The sequence below is a fragment of the Schistocerca cancellata genome, chromosome 2, assembly GCF_023864275.1.
Source record: "Schistocerca cancellata isolate TAMUIC-IGC-003103 chromosome 2, iqSchCanc2.1, whole genome shotgun sequence".
In the NCBI taxonomy this organism is placed as follows: Eukaryota; Metazoa; Arthropoda; class Insecta; order Orthoptera; family Acrididae; genus Schistocerca; species Schistocerca cancellata.
In genome coordinates this window covers 507,681,833-507,700,331 of record NC_064627.1, presented here as the reverse complement: position 1 = coordinate 507,700,331, position 18,499 = coordinate 507,681,833, and the positions used below count along the sequence as shown (strand labels likewise).

Here is an 18,499-nt window from a genome sequence, read left to right as displayed (position 1 = left end):
CCTTTTTCATCATCCAATGGACTGCAATGACACCCTGATCAGAGAAGTACCTTTGGATTTCTGCCTCAGCCAGACCATCAAGCAGTCTAGTGTAGATAACACTACAGGAAGAATTCAGCGTTCAACATGAATGGGATAGCCGTGCAGGAGTGACACTGCAAGCAGTTGTTGTGCTTGAGAATCATAAGTAGTCTCCCAAAGCAAAGTGCCATTGCGTAAACAAGAACAGGATTTCACAGGGCCGGCAATTGCATCAACACCAGCTTTACTGTAGCAAAGGACTGACCAACTTCAGTGTGTGAAACCACAAGGGACTATGGTGCAGCTGGGAGGGTCTTTTAGTCATTAGTCTTCTTCCGTTTACATGTAGTAGACGTTGACTGTGAAGATGATGATTGGCTCATTGTGAGAAAATCCCCACGATTGCCAGCGTCTCCAATGGTGCGCTCCTTCCAGCTGGAGCACCCTCAGAGGGGGGTTGTACCTGCCTTAGGTGATTGTTCACAACTCAGGTCACACCTTCCAAACACCTGATAGAGGGACAATTGGCAATTTCGGAAGGTAGCAGTTCAGGTATCACCCCTCCCTGGGCCTGGCCTGTACCGGGGGTATGGGCAAACCCTACCTGTTGACCTCAGGCTGGGAATTACATGTTACCCAGTCACCTGTTATACCTTGGACGCTTGGGTCGGTCTTCAGGAGATCACAGGGAGGAAGAAGGAAAAATGAGGAACCTCAAATGCCAAAGAGGAGGAAGGATAGGAGAAGGGGAACGAAGAAAGAAAAAGGCACGAAAAACAATGTAAAGACTGTTTGATATTGGCTACTGAAAATGCAGAACAATTTCCAAAAACATCCCAGACATGTTCCCCCGGGGAGGAGAAACAGAACAGCAAGAGAATAGACATGCAGCATGGATGGGAAAAGATGCTGCAAAGGCTGGGGGTCAATGGTAGCCAAGCACATACTCGCCGAAGAGCAGTGAGCCCCCAGGAGGGAGGTTCTGGCATGCACTGCACGGTGGTTTGCGATGTATAGACAATGATTAGAAAGACAATTACCATCACTTATTTTTTATCTTTAAGAGGCCTGGCTCTATCAAAATCGCACCAGCAAGCACATCTGACAGGATTTGAAAGGCAATTGAGGGCTGAAAGTACCTTGTTGTCTGTCTTGCAGGATTCTCTGAATATGGCTGTATCAAAAGCGCATAGCTTATATTTACATACAGCAAATCCAGTGATTATCATGAAGAAATGAATAATGATGTATTTAAATACTGTTTTTTTTATTTATATATATATATATATATAGAGGATGGCTGTGCAGTCGTCAGGTAGCTAAGGGCAGTTATTATTCAAGAAAAAAGGAGAAAACTTTTAATTCATGTACAGAGAAGTAGGAAATTGTACAGTGGCTAGAAAAGAAAAGTATCTGAATTTCATCCTGCAATACAAAAGCGAGGATGTTGGAGGAATTCAGGCATGACAAGGCCCTTTATAGTCAATATGAACTTGACAGCTTAGCATCAAAGTGGGCCATGAGGTTGCCCTCTTACTACTACCAACACAACCCGACAGAAAATCTATCCCTCTATGAACCATGGACCTGGCCAATGGTGGGGAGGTTTGCATGCCTCAGTAATACGGATAGCTGTACTCTAGGTGCAACCAAAACGGTGAGGTATCTGTTGAGAGACCACACAAATGTGGGGTTCCTGAACAGCACCAGCAGCCTTTTCAAAAGTTGCAGGGACTATAGTGTGGATGATTGACTGATCAGGCCTTGTAACATCAACCGAAAAGGCCTTGCTGTGATGCAACTGTGAATGGCTGAGAGCACAGGGAAACTTCAGCCATAATTTTTCCCAAGGCCATGCATCTCTACTGTATGGTTAAACGTTGATGGCATCCTCTTCGGTAAAATATTTTGGAGGTAAAATAGCCCCACATTCAGATCTCTGGGCGGGGACTACTCCAAAGAATGTAGTCATCAGGAGAAACAAAACTGGCAGCCTACAGACCGGAATGTGGAGTGTTAGATTCCTTAATCGGGCAGGTAGGTTAGAAAATTTAAAAAGGGAAATGGCTCAGTTTAAGTTAGATAGTGTGGTATCACTGGAGCTCAGTGGCAAGAGGAACAGGACTTCTGGTCATGCAAATATGGAGTTGTTGTTGTGGTCTTCAGTCCAGAGACTTGTTTAATGCAGCTTTCCATGCTACTCTATCCTGTGCAAGCTTCCTCATCATCCGGTACCTACTGCAACCTACATCCTTCTGAATCTACTTAGTGTATTCATTTCTTGGTCTCCCTCTATGATTTTTACCCTCCACGCTGCCCTCCAATACTAAATTGGTGATCCCTTGATGCCTCAGAACATGCTCTACCAACCGACCCCTTCTTCTAGTCAAGTTGTGCCACAAATTTGTCTTCTCTCCAATTCTATTCAATACCTCCTCATTAGTTATGTGATCTACCCATCAAATCTTCAACATTCTCCTGTAGCACCACATTTCGAAAGCTTCTATTCTCTTCTTGTCCAAACTATTTATCGTCCATGTTTCACTTCCATACATGGCTACACTCCATACAAATACTTTCAGAAACAACTTCCTGACACTCAAATCTATACTTGATGTTAACAAATTTCTCTTCTTCAGAGACGATTTCCTTGCCATTGCCAATATACATTTTATAACCTCTCTACTTCGACCATCATCAGTTATTTTGCTCCCCAAATAGCAACACTCATTTACTACTTTAAGCCTCTCATTTCCTAATCTAATTCCCGCAGCATCATCCGATTTAATTCAACTACATTCCATTATCCTCATTTTGCTTCTGTTGATGTTCATCTTATATCCTCCTTTCAAGACACTGTCCATTCCATTCAGCTGCTCTTCCAGGTCCTTTGCTGACTCTGACAGAATTACAATGTCATCAGGGAACCTTAAAGTTTTTATTTCTTCTCAACGGATTTTAATTCCTACTCCAAATTTTTCTTTTGTTTCCTTTACTGCTGGCTCAATATACAGATTGAATAACATCGACGATAGGCTACAACCCTGTCTCACTCCCTTCCCAACCACTGCTTCCCTTTCACGCCCCTCGACTCTTGTAACTGCCATCTGGTTTCTGCACAAGTTGTACATAGCCTTTTGCTAACTGTATTTTACCCCTGCCACCTTCCGAATTTGAAAGAGAGTATTCCACTAAACATTGTCAAAAGCTTTCTCTAAGTCCACTAATGCTAGAAATGCAGATTTGCCTCACGTGTTCCAACATTTCTACGGAATCCAAACTGATCTTCCCCGAGGTCAGCTTCTACCATTTTTTCCATTTGTCTGTAAAGAATTTGTGTTAGTATTTTGCAGCCATGGCTTATTAAACTGATAGTTCGGTAATTTTCACAACTGTCAACACCTGCTTTCTTTGGGATTGGAATTGTTATATTCTTCTTGAAGTCTGACAGTATTTCACCTGTCTCATACATCTGGCCCACTAGATGGTAGAGTTTTGTTAGGCCTGGCTCTCCCAAGGCTGTCATTAGTTCTAATGGAATGTTGTCTACTCCCGGGGCCTTGTTTCGACTTAGGTCTTTCAGTGCTCTGTCAAACTCTTAAAGCAGTATCATATCTTCTATTTCATCTTCATCTACATTCTCTTCCATTTCTATAATACTGTTATCAAGAACATCACCCTTGTATAGACCCTCTATATACTCCTTCCACCTTTCTGCTTTCCCTTCTTTGCTTATTACTGGATTTCCATCTGAGCTCTTGATATTCATGCAAGTTGTTCTCTTTTCTCCAAAGATCTCTGTAATTTCCTTGTAGGCAGTATCTATCTTACCCCTAGTGATATGCATCTCTATGTTCTTACATTTGTCCTCTAGCCATCCTTGCTTAGCCATTTTGCACTTCCTGTCGATATCATTTTTGAGACGTTTGTTTTCTTTTTTGCCTGCTTCATTTACTGCATTTTTGTATTTTCTCCTTTCATCAATTAAATTCAATATCTCTTGTGTTACCCAAAGATTTCTACTAGCCCTCATCTTTTTACCTACTTGATCCTCTGCTACCTTCACTATTTCATCTCTCAAAGCTACCCATTCTTCTTCTACTGTATCTCTTTTCCCCATTCTTGTCAATCGTTCCCTAATGCTCTCCACGAAGCTCTACTGCCTCTGGTTCTTTCAATTTATCCAGGTCCCATCTCCTTAAATTCCCACCTTTTTGCAGTTTCTTAAGTTTTAATCTACAGTTCATAACCAATAGATTGAGGTCAGAGTCCACATCTGCCCCTGGAAATGTCTTAAAATTTAAAACCTGGTTCCTGAATCTCTGTCTTACCATTATATAATCTATCTGATACCTTCCAGTATCTCCAGGCTTCTTCCATGTATACAACCTTCTTTCATGATTCTTGAACCAAGTGTTAGCTATTATTACGTTATGCTCTGTGCAAAATTCCACCAGGCGGCTGCCTCTTTCATTCCTTACTCCCATTCCATATTCACCTAATACATTTCCTTCTCTTCCTTTTCCTACTGTTGAGTTCCAGTCGCTCATGACTATTAAATTTCGTCTCCCTTCACTACCTGAATAATTTCTTTTATCTCATCATACATTTATTTCATCAATTTCTTTGTCATCTGCGGAGCTAGTTGGCATATAAACTTGTACTACTGTGGTAGGCGTGGGCTTCATATCTATATTGGCCACAATAATGTGTTCACTATGCTGTTTGTAGTTGCTTACCCGCATTCCTACTTTTTTATTCATTATTAAACCTACTCCTGCATTACCCCTATTTGATTTTGTATTTATAACCCTGTATTCACCTGACCAAAAGTCTTGTTCCTCCTACCACCCAACTTCACTAATTCCCACTATATCGAACTTTGACCTATCCATTTCCCTTTTTAAATTTTCTAACCTACCTGCCCGATTAAGGGATCTGACATTCCACACTCCGATCCGGAGAACGCCAGTTTACTTTCTCCTGATAACAACGTCCTCCTGAGTAGTCCCCACCCAGAGATCCGAATGGGGGACTATTTTACCTCTGGAATATTTTACCCAAGAGGACACCATCATCATTTATCCATACAGTAAAGCTGCATGCCCTTGGGAAAAATTATGGCCGTAGTTTCCCCTTACTTTCAGCCGTTCACAGTACCAGCACAGCAAGGCCATTTTGGTTAGTTTTACAAGACCAGATCAGTCAATCATCCAGACTGTTGCCCCTGCAACTACTGAAAAGGCGGCTGCCCCTCTTCAGGAACCACACATTTGTGTGGGTTATAAATACAAAAATCAAATAGGGGTAATGCAGGAGTAGGATTAATAATGAATAAGAAAATAAGAATGGGGGGTAAACTATTATGAACAGCATAGTGAGCACATTATTGTGCCCAAGATAGACAATAAGTAGATAGACACCACAGTACAAGTTTATATGCCAACTAACTCTGCAGATGACGAAGAGATTGAAGAAATGTATGGTGAGATAAAAGAAATTATTCAGATAGTTAAGGGAGAGAAAAATTTGCTAGCGCTGGAGGACTGGAACACAATAGTAGGACAAGGAAGAGAAGGAAAAATTGTAGGATGATTAAAGAATCATGATAAAAGACTCTACATGTGGAAGAGACCTGGACACACCGGAATGTTTAAGACTGATTACATGATGTTAAAAAGAGAGATTTCTGAACCAGATTTTAAACTGTATGAATTTTCCAGGAGCAGACATGAACTTTGACCACAGTTTCCTGGTTACTAAGTGTAGATTAAAATAAAATAAATTGCAAACTGGTAGGAAATTAAGCAAATGGGGCCTGGATAAGTTGAAAGAACCAGACGATGTAGAGTGTTTCTTTGGGACCATTAGGCAACAATTGAGAAGAACAGGAGAAAGGAATACAGTAGAAGATGAATGGGTAGCTTTGAGAGAGGAAACACTGAAGGCCGCAGAGGATCAAACAGGTAAAAAGACATGGCTTAGAAGAAATCCTTGGATAACACAGGAGATATTGAATCTAACTGATGAAAGTAGGAAATATAAAACCACAATTAATGAAGCAGACAAAAGGGAATACAAAAGTCTAACAAAATGAGATAGACAGGAAGCGCAGCATAGTGAAGCAGGAATGGCTAGAGGACAAATTTAAGGACTGAGAAGCACGGGTCACTAGGAGAAAGAAAGATGCTGCCTAAAGGAAAATTAAATACATCTTTGGAGAAAAGAGAAGCAGCTGTATGAATATCAAGAGCTCAGACTTCAAAAAGAATATAACAATTCCAATTCCAACGAAAGCAGGTGCCAACAGGTAAGGATATTACTGAACTATCAGTTGAACAAGCTGCAAAATACTAACACGAATTCCTTACAGAAGAATGGAAAAACTGGTAGAAGCCAACGTCAGAAAGATCAGTTTGAATTCCAGAGAAATGTAGTAGCATGAGAAGCAATGCTGACCCTACGACTTCTCTTACAAGATAGGTTAAACAAAGGCAAACCTAAGTTCATAGTATTTGTAGATATAGAGAAAGCTTTTGGCAATGTCAATGGAATACTCTTTGAAATCCTGAAGGTAGGAGGGATAAAATACAGGGAGTTAAAGACTATTTACAACTTGTACAGAAACCAAATGGCAGTTATAAGAATTAAGGGGCGTGGAAGGGAAGCAGTGGTTGAGAAGGGAGGGAGGAGGAGGAGATTAGTGTTTAACGTCCCGTCGACAACGAGGTCATTAGAGACGGAGCGCAAGCTCGGGTGAGGGAAGGATGGGGAAGGAAATCGGCCGTGCCCTTGCAAAGGAACCATCCCGGCATTTGCCTGAAGCGAATTAGGGAAATCACGGAAAACCTAAATCAAGATGGCTGGAGACGGGATTGAACCGTCGTCCTCCCGAATGCGAGTCCAGTGTGCTAGCCACTGCGCCACCTCGGGTTGAGAAGGGAATAGACAGGGTTGTAGCCTATCACTGATGTTATTCAATCTGTACATTGAGTATGCAGTAAAGGAAACCAAAGAAAAATTAAGAATAGGAATTAAAGTTCAGGCAGAAGAAATAAAAAACCTTGAAGCTCCCAATGACACTGTAATTCTGTCAGAGACATCAAAGGACTCAGAGTGGTTGAACGAATGGACAGCACCTTGAAATAAAGACATAAGATGAACATCAACAAAAGCAATACAAGATTAATTGAACACAGTCGGACTAAATCTGGTGACATTGAGGGAAACAGATTATGAAACGAAGGACTTAAAGTAGTAGATGAGTTCTGTTAATTGGGCAGAAAAATAACTGATGCTGGCTGAAGTAAAGACGATATAAAATGTAGACTGGCAATAGCAAGAAAACCATTTCTGAAAAAGAGAAATTTGTTAATACTGAATATAGACTTACATATCAGGAAGGTGTTTCTGAAAATGTTGGTATGGAGCGAAGACATGTATGGAAGTGAAACAAGGATGATAAACAGTTTACACAAAAAGATAACAGAAGATTTTAAAATATGATGCTACAAAACAATGCTGAGGATTAGATGAATAGATCGCATAACTAATGAGGAAGTACTGAAAAGAATCAGGAAGAAAAGAAATTTGTGATACAAAGTGACTAGTGGGTAATGGTTCATAGGACACATTATGAGACCTCAAGGGGTTTTAGTACTGGAATGAAGAGTGAGGGGGAAAATTGTGGAGGGAGAGAGCAATAAATGAATACATCAATGAAATACACAAGGATGTAGGCTGCAGTAGTTATCTGGAGATGAGAAGGCTTGCACAGGATAGAGTAGAATGGACAGCTGTCATGAAACCAGTCTTAGGACTGAAAACAACAACAACAACAACAACAACAACAATAACAAAATATCTATGGACCACAGTGAAAGGAAAGTTCACATCCACTAACTGCACAGTCAGAACAAAAGATCTGAATTTACCTCAGGGAGCAGCTGATGATACCACAGTGCAAGAGTGGATTAAGTGTGTATGCCATACTGAAATTCTGGAAGAAAATGACTTTTTGAAGGAAGGCATCCGAGAAAAATTCATTGAAAACTTTGACATTGTTTCAAATGACTCCTAAGGCAATGAGTCTTCAGCATAGTATGATGAAAGAGCAATAATCAAACAATGGAAAATACAGGATGGAATGTAACAATTGCTTCACTTGGTACTACTCAACCTAACAAGCCACCTTCCTAGATGTTGACCATCACCTCAGACATGGCTACATCACTACCTCCGTCCATATCAAACCTACTAAGCACCAGCAATACCTCCACTTCGACAGCTGCCACCCATTCCATACCAAGAAGTCCCTTCCATACAGCCTAGCCACCTGTGGTCGTTGCATCTGCAGTGATGAGCAGTCCCTCTCAAAATATACTGAGGATCTCACTGAAGCCTTCACTGACCATAATTATCCTCCCATCCTTGTACAAAAACAAATCTCCAGTGCCTTATCTTTCCAGTCTCCCACCACCTCCAAAAGTCCCACAGTCCGGCCACAGAGGAGCATTCCCCTCGTAACTCAGTACCATCTGGGACTGGAGCAACTGAATTACATTCTCTGCCAGGGTTTCGATTATCTTTCGTTGTGCCCTGAAATGAGAAATTTCCTGCCCACTATCCTTCCCACCCCTCCTACCGTGGTATTCTGCGTCCACCGAACCCACACAATATACTCGCCCATCCTTACACAACCCCTGATCGCTATACCTCTCCCTCAAGGCGGTGCTTTAAATGTTGGAAGTTCGGTCATATGTCTTCCTGCTGTACTTCCAGCGTCACATGTCGAGATCGCTGATGCCCACCACATCCCAATACTCCATGTGCCCCGCCTCCCATCTGTGTCAGCTGTGGAGAGCACCATTCGCCTTGCTCGCCAGACTGCAGGATTCTCCAGAAAGAAAGGAAAATCATGGACTACAAGACCCTGGGCCGACTGACCTACACTGAGGCTAAGAGGAAATTTGAATGCCTGCATACTGTACGCACGACATCGTCTTACACCGCAGCTACAACAGTTCTATCACCATCAGCTCTGCCAACCCTAGTCACCTCTCAGAGCCAGAAGACATCATCTGCCCCCTTGATGGTGGGGAGCACTTCCCTCCCTGCTGCTCCTGCACCACCTATTTCAGGAGCAACACCCCTCAACCATCAGGGACATCCATCCCCACTTCTAAGCCGGAGAAGCGTACAACTTCTTCAGCTGCTCTCGCTAGGAAGGGGTCCCTTGGGTCACTCCCTTCCCAGGTTTCTCCTAGTGGGAAAGATGACACCCACCACTGGCTGAAGAGCCCAAAAGCAGCTGGTTGTAGTGCTTCACGCTCATCCCCAGTCCCAGAGACTGAACCAGTGAAGTCCTCCCAGCCAGTGAAACCCAAAGAACAGAGAGAGAAATCCAAAAAGAAGGTCCCCAAGACCAAAGGAATTGTGGTGGCACCCACACCACCACTACCTCCAAGCTCTGTGTTTGTGGATGAAGTGGGGATTCTGGTGTCCGCTGAGGACTTAAACTTACACATATGATGGGAAAGGGATTTGCAACTAAATGTATTAACAAATGACTAGAAATTACCCTTTTTTTGTTCATTATGAGGTGCCACATGTCAGATTTTTTTTCCCACTGAATTGTTGGCACTGAAGTAGCAAATAGATCAAACTTTTTTTTTTATGTATCACTTACAGAAGACGATCCTAGCAATTCTCGAAATGTCAACTTGTTTATGTACCTGTAGGCCACTAAATACCATCCCAACTATACAGTGAATGGTTACTTTTATTTATTTTATTATATACCCAATCAGGGACTATAAAAGTTTATTAATTTGGTAATTAATTTTGGTCAACAATGACAATCTTTAGACCTTTTATCACATCCAGATTATACACATAACCCTTCCACTTGCTCACAGATATGTGGTTAACAAAACACAGGGTTGTACATAGAGTGACTGCAACATTTCAAAATATTTTTATACATAAAAATATTAAATGTGAGAATGAATTATTGCAATGGACCACAGGAAAAGAACAAATGGTCTTCTGTAAACAGAACAACTAGATTTAAATACCAAACCTTTCTTTTGTCAAGCTGCTCACAAATTCTCTGACTTTTCCTTAGATCAGCTTCATTCTGACGTTCTTCCATTTTTCTTGTCATCTGACTTCTGTAACTTTCTATATCATTTAATTGATTCCTGTGTTTTAATAATCTTGCTTTAATTGCCAGTTTTTGTTCTTTAATTTCTTTCAATGCTGCTTCCCTCCCAAGACCTCCTCTATTTGTCTTCACAGCTATTGGTACAGGCTCCACAATTCCTGAACCTAGGTAAGACAATATTCTTTGCTTTAAATTAAACACATTTCTAATAATGAAATATAAATTGGGAATTATGGTACAGTATGAAGGCTTTCACGACCGGATGACATATCTTCTGGTAAACCTTCCGGGATGTAAGGTCGTGGTCCATGAAACTCTTCAGCTCCTAACGTTTCGTCCAGAGCTGCACTGGACATCTTCAGAGGGGTGTTTCTCCTCCGGTGAGTCTTGCCGACTGACGAGTCGGACGTCTGAGAGCGTCTTATATCGTAGAAAGTGGGCGTGACCAGAGTTACACATGATATGCAGAGATAATCTTTGTCAAAGATAAAACTTAACTATCGATTGTAATCTCGTAACGGATAAAACTGTCTAGCAATTCTGTAGTGCTACTGTCCAAATATCACTAAGTTTCATGGTCTCTTCTTTCTGATTAAAATTATCCCTATGTTTATATATTTCAATTGCTTCTCTACAAAGCCGTGGGTAATAGTTCGTCGTCGTAGATAAAATTTTTGTTTCGGAAAACCTCACTTGATGATTTCCTGACTGAAAAGCGTGTTCTGCTACAGTCGATTTATCTGTTTTTCCTAATCGGCAAAGGCTTCTGTGTTCTTTTAACCGTGTATTTACGCTTCTTTTTGTTGTTCCAATATAAACTTTTCCACATGTACACGGAATTTTATATACGCCACTGGCTGATAGAGGAGCGCGTTTATCTTTTACAGACCAGAGAACATGACAAATTTTCTTCGTTGGTCTAAAAACAGGTCTAATATCATGTTTACTAAAAATCTTTCCAATCTGATCCGTTACTTTCTTTATGAAAGGGAGAGAGACTGTATTCTTCCATCGTTTATATTGGAACAACAAAAAGAAGCGTAAATACACGGTTAAAAGAACACAGAAGCCTTTGCCGATTAGGAAAAACAGATACATCGGCTGTAGCAGAACACGCTTTTCAGTCAGGAAATCATCAAGTGAGGTTTTCCGAAACAAAAATTTTATCTACAATGACGAACTATTACCCACGGCTTTGTAGAGAAGCAATTGAAATATATAAACATAGGGATAATTTTAATCGGAAAGAAGAGACCATGAAACTTAGTGATATTTGGACAGTAGCACTACAGAATTGCTAGACAGTTTTATCCGTCACGAGATTACGATCGATAGTTAAGTTTTATCTTTGACAAAGATTATCTCTGCATATCATGTGTAACTCTGGCCACGCCCACTTTCTACGATATATAAGACGCTCTCAGACGTCCGACTCGTCAGTCGGCAAGACTCACCGGAGGAGAAACACCCCTCTGAAGATGTCCAGCGCAGCTCTGGATGAAACGTTAGGAGCTGAAGAGTTTCATGGACCACGACCTTACATCCCGGAAGGTTTACCAGAAGATATGAATTATGGTACATTGTAAAACTTGAGATTAGAGGAACAAAACTATAAAACTGTATGTTGTATCTAAAAAGACACATCAGTTATCAGTACAGTGTAGTCTCAGGATTTTTAAACTTTTGCTAGACAGTCAGAAATTCACACATGCTATCAAGAGACAGTTGTGAAGTATTTACAAAAATCCTTGATATTTTACAAAACTTCTGAATTTCTAAACAGAATTACAAATTCTGTGTTGGTATTTTAGTTTAAATCTTCTAGACCACAAATAAACATTGAGTTGCTTGCCTTTTCATATATTCACTTTGCACAATTAAAATAATGGTTATGGGAATGAAACATTGGAAAATGCAGGATGGAATAATGACAGTATTATGAAAAGGATAGATTGCTACTTATCATATAGAAGAGATGCTGAGTTGCTAATAAGCACAACAAAAAGACTCCTATACATTTGAACTTTTGACCAAAAGCCCTTCTTCTAAAATAGAAACAAACAAACAAACACACACACACACACACACACACACACACACACACACACACACACACACACTGTGAGTAGCAATCTAACCTTATCATAATATTTATTATGGGAACACTAAGATCATAGAGTGAATCCCACAATTAATTATCTTTCAGGTCAAGGTGCTCACATGCTTGAAAACTTATTAGAAAATGGAAACCATACAGAAAATGAATGGAAAACAAATTGAGTTGTTAATGAAGTGCTTACAAACCACAACAGATTGAGCCAGCATTAAGCAGATATTCGATCCTCAGTTTTTATTTTTGGGTCTATATTCTTCCCAAGGGAATTGTTGATTCTGACCCTTGAACACAGTCAGTCATTCCTCAGTAAGGCTCTATGTACCTAAAACGACCAAGGTATTCACACAAGTGTCTACTCTAAAGTATATCTAGTGACTGGAACCTGACTTTGGAATATCTCCTTCACAATACTGGATAACTGAATCACATAAGAACTATAAGGTTGTTCTTGTTTTTGAATGCACCCATTACTCTGTCAGAACTAAGTACCCTCCTTTTCCTAAATCCCTAGCTGGGGCAGTTTATCTGAATTCCTCTCTGAGAGCTATGTCATACCTTCTCACTTTTATACTCAAATGCATTACTATCATCATCGTCACCTTCACCACCATATTATTACTATCACTATTATTATTATTATTATTATTATTATTATTATTATTATTTGTAGTCATAGTAGGGGAACTAGAGCTACCAGCATGACCATAATTCATGTTGTTGATATTTTTACAGAAAGTACCTAAGGGACCTGTACGACCTCCCACCCAGTTTCAATTTTAGCTGTAACTTTGTGTATGTATGTACAGCATTTTCATGAAAGGTTAACTTCTTCAAACTAGAAATGTACAAAAAGTTTCTCAAGTGTGTCAAGCTAGTGTTCCTCATTGAATGGAGCTAGGATCCTACACCCATTTTATCCAGACTACAGAAACAACGTAAGTGACTACCACATAGCAATGCCCACGCACAATCTCCCTACAAATTTTCTGAAAAATTTCATCATGACAAATTTTCCAGTCCTTTAACAAGGAACAGGTGGTGATGGGAGACTACAATTCATCAAACATGGACTGGTGGAAAGGAATGGAAGGGAGATCCCTCTGGTACAATTTTGAACAGAGCATAATTGAGTCATTGTTAACATTCAGTTTAAGAACCATGAACGAAAGATGTATATGTGGAAGAGACATGGAGACACTGGAGAGTTTCAGATAGGTTGTATAAAGGTAAGATAAAAAAATTTGAAACCTGTTTTTGAACTTCAAAACGTTTCCAAGGGCAGATGTGGACTGACCATAATTTACTGGTTGTGAACTGCAGGTTAAAACTGAACAAACTGCAGGAAGTTAAGAAACTAATAAGTTGGAAATTGAATAAAGTGATAGAACTAATGGTTGTTGAGAGTTTCAAAGGGAGTATTGGCACCAAATGAAAGAAAAGTGAAAAGGACTACAATAAAAGGTGAACACATGGTTTCGATAGATAAAAAACTGTAGAAGTAAAAGATTACATGGGCAAAAAGACAAAGCCTGGTAGAAATTCTTGGATAGCACGCAAGATACTTAATTTAATCAATGATAGGAGACCATATGAAAATGCAGTAAATATAACAACCAAATGGGAGTACAAAATTTTAAAAAAAATGACATCGCTAAAAGAAAAGAATGGCATAGTAAGAACGCCTGGAACAGAAATGTAAATCTGGAGAAGCATGCATGATTATGGGAAAGGTAGATGTCACCTGTAGAAAAATTAATGAACTATATGGAGAAAAGTGAAGCAGCTGCATGACTATCAAGAACACAGATGACAAGACAGTACAAAATATGAAAAGGAAAGGATGAAAAGTGGAAGGAATATTTAGAAAGGTTATAAAAAGGAAAAAACTTAAAGAAAATATTATAGAAAGAGAAGAGAAAGTAGAGGTGGAGATATGGTACTGGAAGAAGAATTTTACATAGCATTGAAAGACTTAAAAGAAGGTACCTTATCACACTATCTCAGACTTATTGAGATCTTTGGGACAGCCAGTAATGATGAAACTAGTTCACTTGATATGCGAGGTATATGAGATAGGTGAAATATTTTCCTCAGACCTCAGGAAAAATACAGTTAAAAAGTAAAGCAGATGCTGTCAAGTACGAATATTATTGGGCCATTAGTTTAATGAATCATGTCAATAAAAACAAACACCATCTAGGTAACTTTAATACCAATACAATGTCTTTCATTAAATTGGGAATGGTTATGGTAATCTATTACATTAAGTCCTTAATTATATAGTATCTCATGGCTGCAAAATACTGATGGGAATTATATACAGAAGAATGGAGAAACTGTTGGAAACACACTTTGTGACAGATCAGTTTGAGTTCTAGAGGAATGCAGAAACACGAGAGGCAATACTGACCCTACAACCTGACTGAAGAAATCTAAGTCTATGTTCATAACATTTGTAAATTTAGAAACATGTTTTCACAATGATGACTAGAATGCGCTCTTTGGAATTCTAAAGGTAGCTGAGTTAGAATACATCGGGTGCAAGGTTATCTGCCACTTGTACAAAACCAACTTCAACTATAACAATCAAAGGACGTGGAAGAGAAGCAGCAGCTGAGAAGTGAGAAGAACTGGGTTGTAGCGATTTCCAACATAATTCAACCTCTGTATTGTGCATGCATTAGAGGAAACCAAAGATAAATTTGGATAGGAAATTTAAGTTCAGGGAAAAGAAATAAAACTTTGGTCTGTGCTAACGACATTGGATTTTGTCAGAGACAACAAAGGATCTGGAAGAATAGCTCAATGGAATGGATTGAGTCTTAAAAATAAATTATAAGAAGAACAGCAAAAAAGTAAAACTGTAAAGGAAGAACATTGTATTGCATCAGGTGGTGCTAATAGAATTACATTAGAAAATTGGACACTAAAAGCAGCAGATGAGTTGCATGAGCAAAAAACTGATGTTGGCCAAAGTACAGGTTGGTTGGTTGGTTGGTTTAAAGGCGGGAGAAGGGACCAAACTACGAGGTCATCGGTCCCTTGCTCCTAATAAAACAATGCCACAAGGGTGAGAATAAAATGGACGAAACATATAACACAAAACGGAAAGAAAGGAAAAGCCACAAGAATGAAGGGAAGGCAACGAACACCAAAAGAAACAAAAGAGGACAAAAAAACAACAGAGAGACGCTAGAAACAAAAGAGAGTAAAACATGAAAGCAGATTACAGTGGCTGGCCAACCATGAGAATAAAAAGGGAAAGCCAGTCATTCTGCAACACATTAAAACCTCCACCCTAAAAGCACTACGGTGGAGGACATGGAGGGACAAAGAACATGCTCTAAAATCTACATAGAAGTATAAAACTCACTCTCACAGATAAAACGTAAAACTGAAGCTGCTGCGGAGCCATTGTCGCCCAACACCGAAGGCAGGGTGCTGGGAAAGTTAAAAGTCTGCTGCAGAGCGGCTAAAAGTGGACAGTCCAGCAAGAGGTGGACAACTGTCATTTGGTAGCCACAGCGACATTGAGGTGGGTTATCGCGATAGAGTAGGTAACCATGCGTTGGCCACGTATGGCCAATGCGGAGTCGGCAAAGGACAACTGATTCCCTGCAAGAGGCCTGCATGGAAGACTTCCACACATTCATAGTCTCCTTAATGACACACAGTTTGATGTGTGTGCTGTTATGTCATTCTGTCTCCCAAAGCCGGAAAACCCTGTGGCGTAAGACAGAACACAGGTCAGCTTCGGAGATGCCTATCTCCAGAAGCTGTTTCCGCGTCACCCATTTGGCCAGCCTGTCGGCAAGTTCATTGTCAGGGATTCCGACGTGTTCTGGGTTCCACACAAACACCACGGAGTGGTGGGACTGTTTCAGGGCTTAGATGGACTCCTGAATGGATGCTACCAGAGGGTGGCGAGGGTAGCACTGGTCGATAGCACATAGGCTGATCAATGAGTCGGTACACAGGAGAAATGACTCACCAGGGCATGAGCAGATGTACTCAAGAGCAGGAGATATGGCCGCCAATTCTGCAGTGAGAACATTGAAGGCAACTGGCAAGGAGTGCTGCTCAACATGTACTCCATGAACATATGTGAAGCCTACATGACCATCAGCCATTGAGCCATCGGTGTAAACCACTTCAGAGCCCTGGAACACGTCAAGAACCGAGAGGAAGTGACAGCGGAAAGTGGCAGGGTTAATGGAGGCCTTAGGGCCATGCTAAAGGTCCAGACGAAGCTGCGGCCGAGGCGTACACCAAGGAGGTCTACATGAACGGGCCGCAAGTAGAGGTGGTAAAGAAAAGGACTCCAGTTCAGAGAGAAGGGACCGCACGCAAACCGCAATCGTTAGCCCCAATCTGGGCTGCTGATGAGGGAGACGGACTGCCATGGGCAGGAAAAGGAGAGGGTAATTTGGATGCTCAGGGGAACTATGAATGTGTGCTGCGTAACTGGCGAGCAGTTGTGCACGTCTGATCTGCAGTGGAGGGACACCAGCCTCCACCGTACGCTGTTCACCCGACTCTTCTTAAAAGCCCCTGTCGCTAATAGAACCCCACAGTGGTGCACAGGGTCAAGTAAATGCAATGCTGAAGGTGCTGCCAAACCATAAACCACCTCCCATAATCAATTCGGGATTGGACAAGGGCTCTGTAGAGCCGCAGTAGTGTACAGCGATCTGCACCCCAATTGGTGTTGCTCAAGCAACGGAGGGCATTGAGGTGCTGCCAGCACTTCTGCTTAAGCTGACGAAGATTTGGGAGGCAAATCAATCGAGCGTCAAAAACCAGTCCTAGGAATTGATATGTCTCCACTATAGTGAGTGGTTCATCATTAAGATAAAGTGTGGGTTCCGGATGAACAGTACGACGCCGACAGAAGTGCATGACACACAACTTTGCAGCTGAAAACTGGAAGCCGTGGGCTACAGACCATGACTGCGCCTTGTGGATGGCTCCCTGGAGGTGCCGCTCAGCAACAACAATACTGGAGCAGCAGTACGAAATGAAGAAATCGTCTGCATACAGAGAAGGTGCGATGGAGCGCCTGACAGCTGCTGTTACTCCGTTAATGGCCACTAAAAATAGAGAGACACTCAATACAGAGCCCTGCGGGACTCCATTCTCCTGGATATGAATGGAACTATGGGAGTCACCAACTTCGACACACAAAGTACGGAGTGACAGGAAGTTTTGGATAAAAATCGGGAGTGATCCCCAGAGACCCCACTCATACAATGTGGCAAGGATATGATGTCGCCAAGTCGTGTCGTATTCTTTACGTAAGTCAAAAAAAGGCAGCAATCAGGTGTTGTCATCTGGAAAAGGCTGTTCAGATGGCAGACAGCTACTGTGCATATTTTGTGCCAACATTTATGATAACAACATTATAAGAAAGTCAGCCAAGCCTAACTGGAACATTACAAGAGAAGAAAGTAAGCTTCTGCTAGTGCACTTACTAAACGTGGAGGTCATCAGCATTCTCCACCAATGAGGTTTCCAACAGACTTTCAGCAGCAGCCAGGATCCACGACATTATAGGTTTCACCAAGGATGCAGTGAACAAACTTAATACTGCAGGAATATATGAGCTATCCACAATGAGATTTTCACTCTGCAGCGGAGTGTGCGCTGATATAAAACTTCCTGACAGATTAAAACTGTGTGCTGGACCCAAGTTAGAGTCTCGGTCCGGCACACAGTTTTAATCTGTCAGGAAGTTTCACATTTGAGCTATGTTGCGAGTGCAGAACTGCCTAAATAGGTGGGACGGGTAGGACAGTCAGACGCGAGTACTGGAATGTGAAGCTATATGGTATTAACACAGTACAACTGCTGTCCACCTGCTTAGCTGGGCGGTAATGTGCTTGCCTCCCACGCACTGGGCCCAGATTCGATTCCCATCTGGGTTGGAGATTTTCTCCGCTCGGGGATTGGGTGTTGTGTTATCCTCATCATCATTTCATCATCATCAGCCGTAAGTCGCCCAATGTGGCGCCGACTGAAGTAAGACTTGCACTTGACAGCCAAACCTGAATGGGATTTCCCAGCCAACAATGCCATACGATCATTTCATTTTTAAAGCACTATTGCTGGCATCCCAGTTGTTGGCTATCGCAGTCCAATGGGCTGCATGCAGTCATGGGGCAGAAGCCTCACAGAACTCTGCCTTCACAAACAGTAAC

General features: G+C 41.3%; 1 protein-coding gene across 5 annotated transcripts in view; it reads right to left on the bottom strand.

Annotated features, from left to right (window-relative positions):
• The window catches only part of LOC126162052 (G patch domain-containing protein 11), a 158,966-nt gene that overhangs the window by 101,659 nt on the left and 38,808 nt on the right, over window positions 1–18,499 (bottom strand). For all 5 annotated transcript variants that reach the window (XR_007534991.1, XR_007534992.1, XR_007534990.1 and 2 more), the window contains exon 3: window positions 10,103–10,350. Coding sequence is in view for 1 of the 5 variants with exons in the window: in XM_049918297.1 (XP_049774254.1) it covers window positions 10,103–10,350 (248 nt within the window). In the remaining 4 variants the exon portion in view is untranslated. The remainder of the gene's footprint in view (window positions 1–10,102; window positions 10,351–18,499) is intronic.